Raw genomic sequence first — 16,271 nt, 5'->3', positions numbered from 1 at the left:
CAGTGGGACAAGGTGAGGCTGCGGGCGCCCTGCCGGGTTTCTTTGTACGCTGCCTTTCCCTCTTGTTCCTGAGCGCTCCTGTTGCAGAGGGAGCTGCCGGACGCGCAGCGCTCAGGGCAGGAGCGCGCTGCTGTGCCGCGCCTCGGAGCCCCTCGGAGCCCACGGGTCTTCCGTGTTTTGTTTGCTGAAACGCCGTTTCCAGCCATCCGTGTGGGCCTGCCTCAGTGCCGAGAGTCCCGCTACCCGTCCACCATCCCGCCGCTGGCGTGCGGGCTATTGGGCGCTCCCGTCTCCGGGCTCTTTTTCTGCTTTTCCCTGCTATTGCTGTAGTGCGCATCGTGTCTGTTCCTGCGGAGATGTTTAGACACCTGAGGACGTCTCTCTGCTGCCGTCTGCTTTGATCCTGACCGTGCTGCGTGTAGACGGAAAAGCATCTCTTTATTTCCATATTCCACATGGCTAAACAGACCTCCTGCGTGGCCGTGCTCAGGAAATGCTGACGAAGCTGCCCGTCACTGCATTTCCTGCACAGATCAGGCCTGGCTGTGCTATGGGTGGTTGGCACTTGGTGTCCCTACACACGGCAGTTGTTCACTTGGAGCACGCTGTCCCCGAGGTGCTGTCACGGCTTGCCTTTGCCCATCGCCGCGCAGTACGCAGGTAGGGGCGGTACATGCTGCTTTGGTAGGTGGCCTTCTGCTTACTTCAAGGCTATTCTCAAAAGCATAGAACATATATATATATATATATATACATTCTCAGATTTCAATAAGCTTTTGTGTTTTTCTCAGTTCAATGGATTTTTGAGAGAACAGTCTGGTTTAATATGGTATTAATAAGATAACTTCTCCAACTAATGTTAATTATATTCGAGTCTTCTGTCTAATCACTTCATTTTTATTGGTGATTCCAATTATCTCATGAATCCCTACTGAAGTCTAATTCAACATCCCCTGAAGTATCTGTACCTTTTTGCAAGGTGTGCTCTTGGTTAGTAATTGCATCTTTGACTGCAGTACTACTTGACCAGTATGTAATGCCTCACTGCTTATTGCTCAAAAATAGTAAGGCGTCATTGCTGTGGTCCTGTTATTTCACTTGCCAGGGAGAAATTCCTACAGTGTTTGCACTGAGCAATACCTTTAGTCCAATATAACCCTTGTTCATTTACCCTTTTTTTTTTTTTTTAAGAGACCCTTTTAAGAGCAAGGATAGCTTTTTAATTTGAAGGGAGAAGTTAATATTTAATGATGATAAGCTGCACATTTCTTGCAAACTACTATTTTGCAAGAGCAAACCCTTGTGTATGGAAATGGTGACTGCTGACTTTGCTGAAAGGTTTTACCTAGGTAACAATTACTGTGTATATTACAGGCTATTTCATCACCATATGCGTTACAGAAGTATCATATTTTTCATTTTTCTTATTATCATGCATAAAATCATGGATATAAGTTGGCTTCTGTTTTTATTAAAAATAAAACTTGTTTACTCAGTACCTGTCCTGATACTTTAAAACACTGGAAGGACTTTTGCACTGATGGAACATCTCTGGGGCCTTCAGTTAGCGTGGGTTCAGCTAAATAACTTTTGTGTGAGGAGGTAACATTTGAGCAAGTTGCACTGATGGTTATTCCTTGTATCATAACACCTGCTGCTGTAATCAGAGAGATGGATATTCTCATACTCTTGTCCTGCTCCTGCAAGGAAGGTTAAGTTGCCAGCATTCCTGGACTGGTAAATTACTAATTCTTAAACTGGAAGTCAATAATTCAGGGGTACTTAATTGCTCAGTGGAAAAAACAATTCTTTTTTCCGTAGTGGAATTCTGCAGTATATAGTTTGCTGATTATCAGCAAAGGCTCATTAGCCATTTAGACTGTCATGCCTGCCCTTCAGCAGGTGCATAGATCAGTAATTAGGGCAGGATGTGTCCACAAATGATGAACGTATTGTAATGTTTAAGAAAAACACAGTTGGCTTGCTTGGTAATCCAAACTGGTATCAGTTTGCACAGAGTCCTTATATCCTTTTATAAAAAGTTTACTCCCATGACTGCTCTGTGCATGTTCTTCAGCTGCAGAAAAAAAATATAGAGAGAGATAGATTTATTTTTTTTTGTCCCCAGGATGATCTGCTAGGCCTTCTTTTGATCTCAGCATACCTAGGTTATCCAAGAAACAATCAAGTCCCTGACCTTCTCGAGGTCAGTTGGTTGACCAAGTATCAAAGCTTATGTTCATTTGGAAATAATAATCTTTGTACTCCAGCATGAAGTGCATGTAATGGTGCTGTGAGTAACCCGAGGAGCACACTGCTGCTTTGCATAACACTGTTGCTTGGTGGCTGGAGAGTGCCATCTGTCCTCCCGGCTCACCAGCATTCAGGGAATTGAACTGATGTTAAGCCTGACAAATCCCACGTAATTGAGATGTTGGGGCATACAAGACTTCACTAATTCAAAAAATGAAGAATTGGCAGGAGTTGTATCATGCAAGCAACACACCAACAAAAGGAGGAAGACTTAGAAAAGAAACTTTTCATCATTCATAACTAGTGTGATGGGACCTTTCTCTTGCTGCTCTGCACAGTGTGAGAATTTGACTGTAACAGCTGAGCTGTAATCATGAGTGTGGCACTTCAGGGATTTTCACAAGCACTACTCACAAATATATTTTGTGCAAATTGTTTCTCTCCTGACCAGTCTGTTTGGTTTTTTTACTGCCCCTCTTGTGCTAACTTTAAATTCAGGAGATGTAGCAAAAGTTCCGGGGTTCCCAAAGCACTGCACTGTGTTGTAATACCAAAATAAGCCAGCAGAGATCGTGGGGAAGAACGTCAGTTCTATTAAGAAGCTTAAATGTGTTTAAAAACAAACAAACAAACAAAAACAACAACAAAAAAAACCACCAAACAACAAAACACACACACACACAAAACACTTCTAAAATATCTGAATGTTATATCTACAGAATCCAAAAACTTCTGCAATAGTGAAGGAACTAGTTGCTGAAGGAAATGTGGCAGAACTACAGAAATACTTTGGCTCACGAATGGAATTTGGCACAGCTGGGCTCAGGGCTGCCATGGGAGCAGGAATTTCTCACATGAATGACTTGACTATTATCCAGACAACTCAGGTATTGTATTCATCGTATTATTTCATTCAACTGGTTGGATCCAGGAATGGGAGGGCCTCACTTATGACAAGCAAATGGGCATTCTAGGGAAGTACATAGTTTTTACTAATCAAAAAGAAAAAGGAGGAAAACAGAGCTAACCAGCATTTGGCTGAACTTATATACATGTATAGGTACTAAAGTCAATCTACCTGGAGGAAGCTTAAAAAACAAAGTCCTCAGAATTACTGTATCTTGGACTGCTGGTGTATCATTGTATCATGACCTAAACAAGCATCCTTTCATTACTAAGGCTGAGACTCAATTCTGTCTTAGAGTCAGCTGGGATGCATTTTTTTTTCAGAGCGTCTGGTATGATGCTATGTTTTGGTTCTTGGAGAAGAACGATGTTGATAGCACACTGATATTTATAGTTAAGCAGTTGTACAGAGTGAATGACTGTGTGGTGCTGAGCCACCCACAGGGTTAAACCACAACTGAAATGTTGGTCAGTTGTTCACTTCCTTATCTGATACCTTAAAGAATAAATAATTTCTGAATCTGCAGATCAGACTAACCATGTTAACTGGTTCTTTCTGGAACTGGTTCTGATTTTTGGAAAAGTGCTTAAATGCTGTCAAATTTTGTTATTTTGATTTGAAGGCTTTTGTCATTTCATGGTGTTTATTGATCTTGAACTGAATCCCAATCCAGTTCATTGAGATGAGTGTAGTGAAATGTCAACATCTTAGCAGTCATCTTAATCCAATGACAAAACAATCACTGAGATTATATTAATGAATTTGTTATTGTCTTCAGGGATTCTGCAGATACCTTGAGAAGAATTTCAGTGACCTAAAAAAGAGAGGAGTTGTGATTGGATTTGATGCTCGTGCCCACCTTTCAAGTGGAGGTAGTAGCAAAAGGTACTTTTCAGGTAGTATTTTGTAGATGTCTTACATGATTCTTCATGGTCTTATAACTGCTTCAACAGCATTTTCTCTTTCTTTAGAAAGAATTTGAGAGATTTATAGTATTTTTATTTTCTTAACACCAAGGCAGTTTTTATAGTTGTGTTTTGTCTTTAAGGAGTAGGGAAGGAACACGTTTAAGTTGTGTATAATGATTTCCCTTATTTTATTTTATTAATTGGAGTGAGGGGAGGAAAAACTTTGAAATTCAAGGGAACAAATGGATGAGAGAATGAATATATTTCCAAGGCTTCTTTTCTTGTTATTTAGGTTTGCAAGACTCGCTGCTAATACATTCATCAGTCAGGGAGTTCCAGTTTATCTCTTCTCTGACATAACACCAACACCTTTTGTGGTATGTTTCTCTATTAAATCTTTTTATATACACACAAATTCTGTGAGATATCAAAAATTAATACTTATATTAAGGAAAAGTAGACAAAACATTTTGAACTTTTTAAGTTCTGACTGCTTAGACTGCTTGCTTTATGTTTACTTAGCTAAGTTTGATTTACAACATCCATAGCAATAGAATATCTGTGACAGTGAGCTGTATTTGTACCCATTCATGCTTTCAGGCACATTTCTTGAAGAAGTAATTTCATAGTCTCTAGCTTAACAGAGTGATAGAATATCCTGAGCTGGAAGGGACCCACAGGGATCTTAGAATATCTGAGTTGGAAGGGACCCATAAGGATATGGAGGGATAGAGACTTAGTGTGTAATATGCTTGTACTGATATAAACTTTGGTAGATTTAAGGCCGCATTCTTCACAAGACAAGTTAAAGCAGTGTTGCATGAGCTATAGCTGATTGTATTTGCTTTTAAATAGCCAGGATTGAACTTGAACTAGACCTCTAGTCATGAATAATGCTTTATTTTCAATTCACTCTATCTGCTTGGACTAGTTTATAATAGCTCTCTCCAAAACAATTTTATTCCATACTATAATCATAGAATCACCAAGATCGGAAAAGACCTGCAAGATCACCCAGTCCAACCATCCACCTGTCACAAATAGTTCTCACTAAACCACATCCCTCAACACAATGTCTAAACGTTCCTTGAACACCTCCAGGGTCGGTGACTCCACCACCTCCCCGGGCAGCCCATTCCTGCACCTGACCACCATATTTCCTAATGTCCAGCCTCAGTCTCCCCTGGTGCAATTTGAGGTCATTCCCTCTAGTCCTGTCACTGGTTACAGAAGAGTCTGACCCCAAGCTCACTACAACCTCCCTTCAGGTAGTTATAGAGAGCAATAAGGTCACTCCTGAGCCTCCTCTTCTCCAGGCTGAACAATCCCAGCTCCCTCAGTAGCTCTTCCTACAGCCTGTGCTCCAGACCTCTCACCAACTTAGTTGCCCTTCTCTGGATACAATCCAGGGCCTCGATGCCTTTCTCATAGTGAGAGGCCCAGAACTGAACACCTACTCGAGGTGTGGCCTCACCTGTGCTGAGAACAGAGGTTCAGTTACTTCCCTGCTCCTGGTAGCAATACTATTTCAGATACATGCCAGGATGCTGTTGGCCTTGGCCACCTGGGCACACTGCTGGATCATGTTCAGCTGAACATTGACCAGGACCCCCAGGTTCATTTCCTGTTTCAAGAACTGCTCTCACAAGACAATATGGATGAGAATGCTGCAGTTTTAGTTCTGGTTGCCCTACGCAGACTTCTGTCATTCTCCCAATACTTTATACTCTTGAAGATCTGAAGTGGTTCATGTCATTCTGAAGCACACAACAGATGCATTCAGCTTCCTTCTGTAAAAATGTTACTCTAGTGAGCTACAAAGTATCTGAAACAGCACTAAATACACTTGGTGTGTTTATGGTTAATATCAAGTAATGGCAAGAGCTAAGGTTGTATCACATGGATTCTGGTGGAGCAAGTGTAGCTGTTCCTTTAGGGATTCTGTCTGCAGGAATCGTATCCTGACCTTTTTATTTGGCAGTATGGAAGTATTCTCATTTATATACCATAAAATCTCCTGTAATGTTTTTCATATTCCAGTTCAGTTAATCTTTTCTCTTTACAGCCATATACGGTAACTCATCTGAAGCTTTGTGCTGGAATTATGGTTACAGCTTCCCATAATCCAAAGCAAGATAATGGTTACAAGGTATTCCTAAATGATCTATTTTTTTCATTTTCGTTGTTTCTTAATCATTTTTTTCCATGTAGAGATATTAATACCATTGTATGCAGTTCCTATTGTGTTATTGACAAAATGAACAGGTAATTTGATTCTTGAGATCTAGATTTAAACAGTGACGTGTTACAGTAATAACATAATTAATATCTTAGCTCTATAAAGCAGGAAGATATGTATAGTTCTGGAACTTTTGGAATACTTTAAAATATTCAGTAAGCTTAATGAGTTGCTTGTAAAAAAACACTTGGATTAAATTCCATTAATTTCACATAGTATATTTTTTCTTTTGCTAAATGATACAATTATCAGTGTGCCTTTTTTGTGTGTGTTTCAAGAAACAAATGACAGATGGCTGAGCGGCCTGTCTGCCAATCACATACCTGGACTAGTCATATACAGACTGTTTCCAGAATACAAAAACAAAGGTTAGGAGGTCTTTCTTTGTCTTGTACAATAGAAAAGCGAGGTGATTTTTCCCTGTCCCTTCAGAACTTCTCGTCTTACTGTTTGAACTGTTCTTTTTTTATATTTTATTTTTAATGTGTTAATCTTGATAGCTTTTTCATATCAGTTTGGATGTTTCATCAATTACTTTGTTAATCAACTTCATTTTTGCTGGTGTTTTTGTTATTTGATGTACATGTATACATGACACAGGTGCTGCTAGGTATATTTCCTTAAAGATGTAGCTTGCAAAACATCAGTAGGAGGAAGTGTGCAAACAACTGTCTAAATTAAAACACAATTCTGTTTATAGATAAGCATAAAACCTGCTCTTGGATATATAAGCAATTTTTAAAAAATAGAGGACTGCAGGTAAGGAACATCTTGAAGCTTACATGAATTTGTGCTTGCTGTTGTGGCAACACTGCTGCTGTAGACAGCTGCAAGGTTCTTGTGCCTTTTTCCTTAGTTCTTTTTTGTAGTAGAAGTGTTTCATTTTTATTTTGACACTTTTTTCCTCTAAAGTATTGTTTTATATTTAATGATTATCTAAAAATTGAGAGGAAGTATCTTGGGGAATTTATCAATTCCAAAGCTAGCAGACAGGTTGATATTTGAATCTTCTCAGTAAGTGAGCTGAGCCTTGTTTTGTGTTTCATTATGAATTTAAGTGTGCTCTGATGAAGCTTAATAGCTTTTTTGTAGAACAAAAATAGGACTTCAGGGGAAACATTGAGAATAAGAACAGAGAATTACTCTGGTTATTCTTCAGTGGAATTTACTGTAATACTCTATCGAATACATTTTAGCCAACAAAAAATGGCAAAGCTATTCTACCACATTAATGACAATAATGAGCTCTTACCCTTATTATCATTCAGGTTTACTGGGAAAATGGTGCTCAGATAATTTCCCCTCATGATAAAGGAATTTCTCAGGCCATTGAGGAGAATAAGGAGCCATGGCCGCAGGCTTGGGATGACAAACAAATTGACAGCAGTGTGCTACTCCATGACCCATATGCCACTATCAATAAGGAATATTTCAAAGACATACAGAAACAGTGCTTTCACAGGTAAGTAGTGTTAACTCTGTTAAGAATACGGGATTTTTCATGGCAGTTTAAATTGACCCAAGACAAGGCAGCTGTGATTCTGCTGTGTTTTCCCTCCCTGTATTTGCTTTCTTGTGATCTTTTGTTGTAATACTGGCAGCTGTGTCATTACGTAGTCAGTCAGTTCATCAACATAGTCTGGCAAGAATCTAAACCAGTAAGGTGATTCATTTCTGATTCTTCCTGAATCTTCCTGTAATAATATGACTGCATCAGCCAAATGGGGCTACTGTGTGCAGCTAGGGGAAAGCTAAGTGTCGATACTGACTATGTAATTTAATGTTCTGGGGTTACAGCCTTAAAATGAGCCAGACTGTTCTGATAGAAGGAGGTCATACTCTGTCATTCTTGCATATGTTTCTGATGACCTTGGGAGCCTTGCACATATGTATTGCTGTCACTTGCTTGCTTGAATAAACTTTATTCAATAAAATTAAGTGGATGTTTTTTTTTTGTAAGTTAAATGAGCAGCAACCTGTTAGGTCTGCCTGTTTATATCACAATCTTAACTATCCGTGATCAGATGGTTTACATTCCAGAGTTGGGGATGAGGAATCAGTCAATTGTATTTATTTTCCACTCACCTCCTTTGGTGTGTATAGAGTGTATTACTGTTTTTCCAGTAATTTGCATGTACCAGAACAATGGACACCTACAGTGACTCACAGATCTGAAAAATGAGGTTAAACCAATCTAGAAGTCATTGCCTTTAAAAAATGACCTCCTTTAGTTTATCATGTTAACAGTACTATAGAATACTGAGTCACATTGGTTTCTGAACATAGTAAACTTTCATGCAGAATGCTCTGCCATACTCAATTATTATTAATCTCTTTTATTTCAGGAAAATAAACAAGGAAACAAACCTGAAATTTGTTCATACTTCTGTGCATGGTGTAGGTCATAAATTTGTGCAACTGGCCTTCCAGGCATTTGATCTTAGACCTCCTTTTGCTGTTCCGGAGCAGAAGGATCCTGATCCAGAATTTCCCACGGTGAAGTATCCAAATCCTGAAGAAGGCAAAGGTGTTTTGGTAAATATATATAATTAATATTTCTTAATATTCTAAATACAGTGTATATGTGTATTTCTTAGTAGTTGCAATGTCTCAGTGTTCATTTCTAGTCTATTTTTACATTTATCAAAGAATTTCCTGGTATTATTTCATTAAAATTCGTAACTCTCTATGAGGCAGTCAGGTAATAATTATCTGTAACTTTAAACTGTGCTTTGTTCTACTAACAGAATGTGCAGCATCTGCACCTAGAGCAAAGAGATAGAATTCCTATTTAAAATAAATGAATAAATAAAAAGTAGAGATCTTCATAGTCAATTTTTAAAAGTTTTTACAGCTCACATCTGAAATACCAAGGCTGAAATTGTTCTCAAACTACAATTGGATCAGGGGCAATCCTGACAATAAGGAGACTAGATTTTCTGATATGAGTATGATCATTTTTTTAGTGAAGATTCTACTGGCTGTAGCAACAAAAGCAGAATGATTTAGGTGAAGTTAAATATCCTGCCCGTGCTCTGCTGTTGCCAGGCTTCTATCTGTGAATTGGTTATATGTTGTTTGAGACTCATCATGAAGTTGAGTGTTTGAAATTAAATAAACTGGGAAAGTTATTTGAAATCTGTAAAGGATGTGAAAATTCTGGGGAGTATTAACACTTTCCTGATGTTGTTTACCACTGTTTTCAGACCTTATCTTTTGCTTTGGCTGAAAAAGATGGGGCAAAAATCATTTTAGCAAATGATCCAGATGCTGATCGACTTGCAGTGGCAGAGAAACAAGAAAGGTATGGCAACAAATAAATACAACCATTTTGGTCTTAAACATTAGGCTGATTTGAGGGATTCTGACTCCTATGTTGCAGAGGAAGGTAGAATAGTCACATTTGTCTTTTTTAGACTAAAACCATATAGAAATGTGAGGGGACTGTATGCAGAAGACCACAGTGGTAAATTAAATAGTGATGAAAATTAGACTCCACAAGAAAGCCTGAATACTTATTTGACATTTGCACTCAAGATATGCACAGAAATATGTGAGCTGTTGTGAATGCTGTACTTCTTTAAAGCCAGGTTTTCAGATAGAAATGTTTCAGAAGACTGATGAACATACTTTCATATTGTGTTTACTGAGAAATAACTTGAATGTTCTGCACAACTTCTGTAGTTACCAGATTATCTCAGGAATAAAGAATAATTGGTTTGTTTGTTGGTCTTGGCTTTCCTGTTTGTTGGGTTTAGATTTTGGTTTTTTACCCTTTGCTTTCATAGCATGATCTAAGGAAGCTTCTCTGCCTAAGTAGGATGAGCTAACTGGCACTCTCCACTGTCTCTCTGGAAACGTTAGCTGGCATATCCTGGAGTTTGGCATGTGTCAGTCTTAGCTTGGAACTGAGCAGTGAGGAAAATACATAAAAAGCTTTAGTTTGTGCTAGTTATAGTGGGTTAAAACAAGAATGCAAAATCACCCATGCTTTTTTGTCTCAAAACTTATGGCTATGGGATTTAGAAGGGGTTTTAGTTTATTGTATGCATCACTACTGAGAGTATGGTGCTCTCATTCTCCTGCTGCTTTGCTAATTGTTTAGCCAGTCTTAATAGTCATCTAACTTTTGATCCTGCATTATTTCTAAATTCCACTGTAGCTTTTCATACACTAATCAAGTACTAATATAGGCTTCTATGGTATCTGTACTTCTTTGACAGAAACCTCTGCTAGAACACATTCTTATGCTAAATTGTTGCTGTGTATTGCTTAATGCCTGCTGGCATCAGTAAGTGCAGGAGGTGCATCTGCTTTGCTTTCACAACAGGTATTTTTACTGTAGGTCTTGATTTTTGTCAGTCTGACAATGTCTTTCTCCCCTTTCATGACTGGGATTTTGTGGGCAATTTTGACATCTGTTTTTCCTTTTTCATTCAGTTTTTCATGTTTGAACGATGGATATATATGGTTGTTGGTTTTTTTCAGTGACAGATCAATGTATTTGTCATTTAAAGAAGTATTTGTCACCAAGTCAACCAAAAATACTGATCACATGAGAACTATACTTTCATTTTTTGTGCATGTCTGTAATCATTGTTTTTTTTAATTTGTATCTGCTGGGTTGTTTTTTTGTGTTGTGTTTTTTTTTTATTTAAAATATGCCAGAAATATCACTTTTTTGTATCTGGATAAGCTCATTAGCTGGTGCATATGATGGAGGAGGACAATAAGCATTCCAGGATTCTTTGGGGAATATATATATATTTTTTCTCAATGAACATGAGGTATCGTGTTACTGTTACTTGGAATTCAGATTTAGTTTTATTTGCTAGTCTTCATATATGTAAGAAGAAGTTTTTTCAGTACAGTCCTTTAAATTCTCTATTTTTTTCTCTCTCTCCAGTGGTGAATGGAAGGTGTTTTCTGGAAATGAGCTGGGAGCTCTGTTAGGTTGGTGGATCTTCACTTGCTGGAAAAATCAAAATAGGGATGCTTGTGCCATTAAAGATGTCTACATGTTATCAAGCACAGTTTCTTCTAAAATCCTGAGAGCAATTGCACTAAAGGAAGGTTTTCACTTTGAGGTAAGTTGTTAGAAGATACACTTTCTGGATATACTTTTATTTGCTTTCCTACTAATTGCTTTTATTTTTAAAGTCTGTGTGTTTTTTTTGTCATCGCTTTTGTAGGAGACGCTGACAGGTTTTAAGTGGATGGGGAACCGTGCCAAGCAGCTCATGGATCAAGGAAAAGCTGTTCTTTTTGCATTTGAAGAGGCGATAGGTAAGAAAGTATGCTATGTTCTGGTATCCTTTAAAATAGCGAAAGTGTTCTACTCTCAAAAAATGGCAATCTAGTGCTGACCTTAATGGGGGTTATTGATATCATCCACTTGGCTGATTGGTGTTACTAGTATGCAATCCTAATCTCTATTTAGCATCAACTATAGTGATGTGAACTAGGTGCCTGTAAGTCTTTAGCAGCACCATTCTCTACAAGTTTTTGATAAAGGCACATTCTTTAGGCTTCAAATGGGGTATTTGCAGCTGACATCTTTAAGCTAAGTTTAACTATGAGCAAAATGAAGTAAAACTTCCCGCAAATAATATTAGTAAGCTGCAAAGACGTGTGTAAGCTGAAAGTACATGCAACAAAAATTGTAAAGCTGTCATACAATTTCTTGAGTATCTCAGTATCTGCAAACAGTGAAAATGTGACTATATAATGGATAATTCTCAACGTTACCATATACTGCTGGGGAGGGGTAATCACACTTCAGAGTCTCGCACTTGCACTGTTCTAGTAGTGTGGCATTTCTTTTTTTGTAACAGTTCCAAAGATATTCAGGAGCACATGGCACTAATATAAAACAAATCTGTGCTGAAAACTCATTAAGTACTTATTGAAATTAATTTTGATTAGAAGAGAAACAATTTTTCAAATCTTAGTCTATGCTGAATAAACATTATAGAATTAAAGCAAAAATACATACTATAGCAATATTCACTTCTTCTTTAAACAACTCCATTCCCATTGCTTTCCCCCCAGTACTATCTATTATTCTTATTTAAAAAACAAAACAAAAAAAATCCATCAAATATGTAAATAATAAATATTATTTTTTCTTTGTTTAGGATATATGTGCTGCCCTGCTGTTCTGGACAAAGATGGTGTCAGTGCTGCTGTTATAACTGCAGAGATGGCTAGCTTTTTGGCAACCAGGAATTTATCTTTGTCTCAGCAGCTGAAGGCTGTCTATGATGAGTGAGTTTGATTATAATTGTCTAATCATCAGATTTTCTCCATTCCACGTAAGTTGCTTAATAGCAATCTATGGTATACAAAGAAACAAACAGACAGGTATGGTAACAGTGATCCGGGGAGCTCTCCTACGTCAGGAGTTACATACATGACTTGGTTTTGTGTAGTTTTAAAGTAATGGTTACCTTCCTAGCTCTTACTCTATTACAGAGATGTTTATAACATTTTCTTGTTTTTCTCATGGATTTCCCCAGTTTGAAAAGTTTAGCTCTTGAGCTCTGCTCTTTCTTGTACAAAAGATTGGACTTTGTTTTGTTTTGTTTCCCCAGCAGTATTGGTGCACTGTGGAGCTCATAGTGCTTAAACACACCAGATGCACAAAAACATTAACGGCAGAATGTGTCTAAGTAGCTCTGGCATATTTATGCTATCTGGCTTATTTTTGTCCTGCTTGCAGTACTACTTGTGATTAGATTAATTCTAGTTGGCTCTTAGTTAGAATTTTTATTATATTATTCTGTCTTTCATTTTTTGATTGATAGTGTATTTTCTTTCTGCTCTTGAATACCGAGGTTTAAGCTGATTCAGCTGATGTGCTATGACTGGCTCTGCTTGCTATATCCAACTGGGTATTCTCCTGAAAGCTTTGAATATGAGGCACTCCTTTTTCTTTTTCCTTTAACACATTCAAAGACCTGCAGAAATCAATAGCTGAAATGGCTATTGGATTCCATGAGGTAGGGTGCTGCATTCCTCATGTGGTTTCTAGGTTGGTCATTAAAAAGGAGAGAGCAGCACAGGCTGGTGGATACTCTCCACCTCTTCATTTCCAGTGGCGTCCCTAAGAAAGCTGTGGTGGATCTTGCAGAAAGACTCTTGGAAAACTCTAGCCTTTGTGCTTCTTGTTTCACCAGTCCTCAGAGCACTAAACATACTTGTTACCTCAAAAAATTAAGAAGGAATCAGGTGCCAAGAACATTGCAAAAACCATGGAACTCATCAGCTCTTGTATGTAGCAGAAGTCTGAAAACAGAATGAAACAGTAAAACAAAGACAAACAGAGGAAATCATGTCTAGAACTGCAAATGGGGTATCTGACTTGGAAATTCTTTTTGCTGCTTGTAGTTGGAAGTGTATATTCAGAGAGCTGTCCTTCTCTGGCATGTGCTTGCTTAAGTACTTATTCAGTAAACACCTGATTCAGATTGCCTTTAGAATCGGGATGTTTAACCAAGTGGAACTTAGCCATGCTACTTGTCCACTGTGTAAACAGCTGCTAAGAAGGTCAGACTTATTTAGCATGAAAGCATCCTGTAGATGCACCTCAGAGGAAGACTGCTTATGTTTCTTGCACATGGTCACCATTTGTGGAAAACCTGCAAATATACAGGGAAGAAAACAGCTCAGTCTTATTAACAGATGCTTGATAACTGCAATGGCAGGGCTTTTCCTGGTTTGCGTTGGAGTTATCGATGTTTGCTTATTGTTTGTGGCTAGTATAGTGTTCCGTTTTTCTGCTCCCTTCTTTTCTGGTCAGGGTTATCTTGTGAACTGCTTGTAGAGCAGAAGAAACTCTGCTTAGTATTTTGGAGGTATAGCAGAGAGGGCCTGTTATCATTACTACCCCATCTCGAAGCTGGAGTAGATAAGGAAAAGGACACAGTCCTAGCAGGTTCATCACTTGTTTCAAATATAAGGTAGGCTTTTTAAATTTCCTTGCTGGATTCTCAAGATTGATTTAACAACTACTAACCTTCAAGATGTTCACTTAGGTATAAATATGTTGCTCTTTCAGAAGCCTTCCAGATTTCTAGCATGAACATAATAGTGCTAGTGAAAGCTTCTGTCCTTCAGATTTCTCCAGGCATCAAAGATTCTTATCAGCTGTTTATCTTTAGGAAGAGTCACTGAAAGAACCAGTCCAGGTCTGTATGCTTTCCAACAACATGCTGTTCCGAAAATTCAGTGCTAGCAGGCAAGTTGTTTTTGATGCAGATTCGGCATCATGCTATTTGGCAGCAAATGGATAATGTAAAGAGATGATAATGTACAGAGATTATAGACAGAACAGTGTAGTTTAATAGAAACACTTTAATGGGAAAGCAGTTTCTGTAATTTGTCTGGAAAAAAGTCTATTACTCAGAAGAGGTCAGCTAGTATCCACTCAAGGTTACGTATTTAGACATATTTTCCTGTGTGTTTAGATCTCCTCGTGGCATCATTTTTCCTTCTGGTTTAGAAGTGAAGTTTCTCACTTTCAGTTATTAAGGAAATTTGTATCTGGAGACCTTTCCCTCTTCAAGTATGTAAAATGGAGCAATTGAACTGTCAAGACATTTAAAAAATTGTAACGGCTGAACTTATGCTACAGTTATCCACAGATTCTTGCTTCATAGAATGTTGTGTGATGTGTGTGGTGTATAACTAGTAAGACTGTTGTTTCTCAGTTGATTGGTATATGTCTTCCCAGATATGGCCTCCATATTACCAAAGCTTCATATTTCATCTGCCATGATCCTAAAGTGATTCAGCAGCTTTTTGACAACCTTAGGAATTACGATGGAAAAGACACATATCCGAAATCTTGTGGTAGATTTAAAGTTTCTGGAATAAGGGATCTAACCACTGGCTATGACAGCAGCCAGCCAGATCAAAAAGCAGTAAGTGTACTTTTACCATACAGAATCATGTGTAAATATGTACATATACGAATGTTGTACAGAGAGATACCCTAAAACATACGTTCAAACCTGACTATCAGTTGAATTAGATTTGTAGTGATTGTTTTGTTTTGATGGGGAATAAATCAAGGTTAATTTTTTCCTTTTCTTCTGTCTCTTTCCTCATCTCCCTCTCTCTCTCTTTCCCCTCCTCCCCTCTCACCCCCAAGGTGACAGTCTATACAGGGAGTTAGAAGGATCTTGCTGTAGTGCTGCAGCAATCCTGCATTAACTTGTTGTAAGTGTAAGCTAAGTGGTCCGTGCTTTTTTTTGTCCTGGGGGAAGCTTGTCACAGAACAGTCTCTGTTTACAGTCGAAATGTTGACTAGATTTGAAATGAACTACCTAATGGTACTATTTACCAGCAGTTTTACTACCAGGTTGAGGGTCAGGTTGTGATTTGCCTGCTGTAGTCACAAGACTACACAGTTTACAGTGATGAAGAAAACAGAACACAGCTTGCTTTTATCTGATGCATTAGTTACATTATATGAATCACACCATGCGTTTTGTCTTGAATTGATTATAGTCCCTTTCTAAATGTTAAATATATATATGTTCTTACTATTTTCAGATCCTTCCTATTAGTAAAAGTAGCCAAATGATTACATTCACTTTTGCTAATGGAGGAGTGGCCACGATGCGAACCAGTGGAACAGAACCAAAAATCAAATACTATTCGGAACTTTGTGCACCTCCTGGAAACAGGTATTGTCACCTACAGGGGTAAAGGCTGTGTGATAGGGGCCTGATCAGCTCCTCTGTATTGTTTTGGTGGGGAAAAGGCTCTTCATGATTGAATAATATTACTACAGTCACTTTTATTATTCTGCAAATATTTATGCATAAAGCTTCGGTCCTGAACAATGTGTTGAATAATTCTTTTGCCACTGAAATTTCTTTAAACTTGGTTTCACATTCAGTAAAAACAAGGCTGAGAAAAGCATTCTGTTTTAAATGAAAGTGATATACTCCCTCTT

At 38.1% G+C, this 16,271-nt stretch overlaps 1 protein-coding gene across 1 annotated transcript in view; it reads left to right on the top strand.

The window, feature by feature from the left end:
- Positions 1 to 16,271, top strand: part of PGM2 (phosphoglucomutase 2) — an 18,178-nt gene that overhangs the window by 1,227 nt on the left and 680 nt on the right. Inside the window, exons 2-15 of the mRNA XM_031553282.1 lie at positions 88 to 280; positions 374 to 660; positions 2,973 to 3,140; positions 3,939 to 4,045; positions 4,361 to 4,445; positions 6,134 to 6,217; positions 7,576 to 7,769; positions 8,653 to 8,842; positions 9,514 to 9,611; positions 11,214 to 11,394; positions 11,500 to 11,593; positions 12,445 to 12,574; positions 15,042 to 15,231; positions 15,866 to 15,999. Coding sequence (XP_031409142.1) covers positions 88 to 280; positions 374 to 660; positions 2,973 to 3,140; positions 3,939 to 4,045; positions 4,361 to 4,445; positions 6,134 to 6,217; positions 7,576 to 7,769; positions 8,653 to 8,842; positions 9,514 to 9,611; positions 11,214 to 11,394; positions 11,500 to 11,593; positions 12,445 to 12,574; positions 15,042 to 15,231; positions 15,866 to 15,999 — 2,135 coding nt within the window. The remainder of the gene's footprint in view (positions 1 to 87; positions 281 to 373; positions 661 to 2,972; positions 3,141 to 3,938; positions 4,046 to 4,360; positions 4,446 to 6,133; positions 6,218 to 7,575; positions 7,770 to 8,652; positions 8,843 to 9,513; positions 9,612 to 11,213; positions 11,395 to 11,499; positions 11,594 to 12,444; positions 12,575 to 15,041; positions 15,232 to 15,865; positions 16,000 to 16,271) is intronic.

Source organism: Meleagris gallopavo, chromosome 4, assembly GCF_000146605.3.
Source record: "Meleagris gallopavo isolate NT-WF06-2002-E0010 breed Aviagen turkey brand Nicholas breeding stock chromosome 4, Turkey_5.1, whole genome shotgun sequence".
NCBI classification, from domain to species: domain Eukaryota; kingdom Metazoa; phylum Chordata; class Aves; order Galliformes; family Phasianidae; genus Meleagris; species Meleagris gallopavo.
The sequence above is the reverse complement of the archived record's forward strand: the minus strand, read 5'-3'. Positions and strand labels throughout refer to the sequence as shown.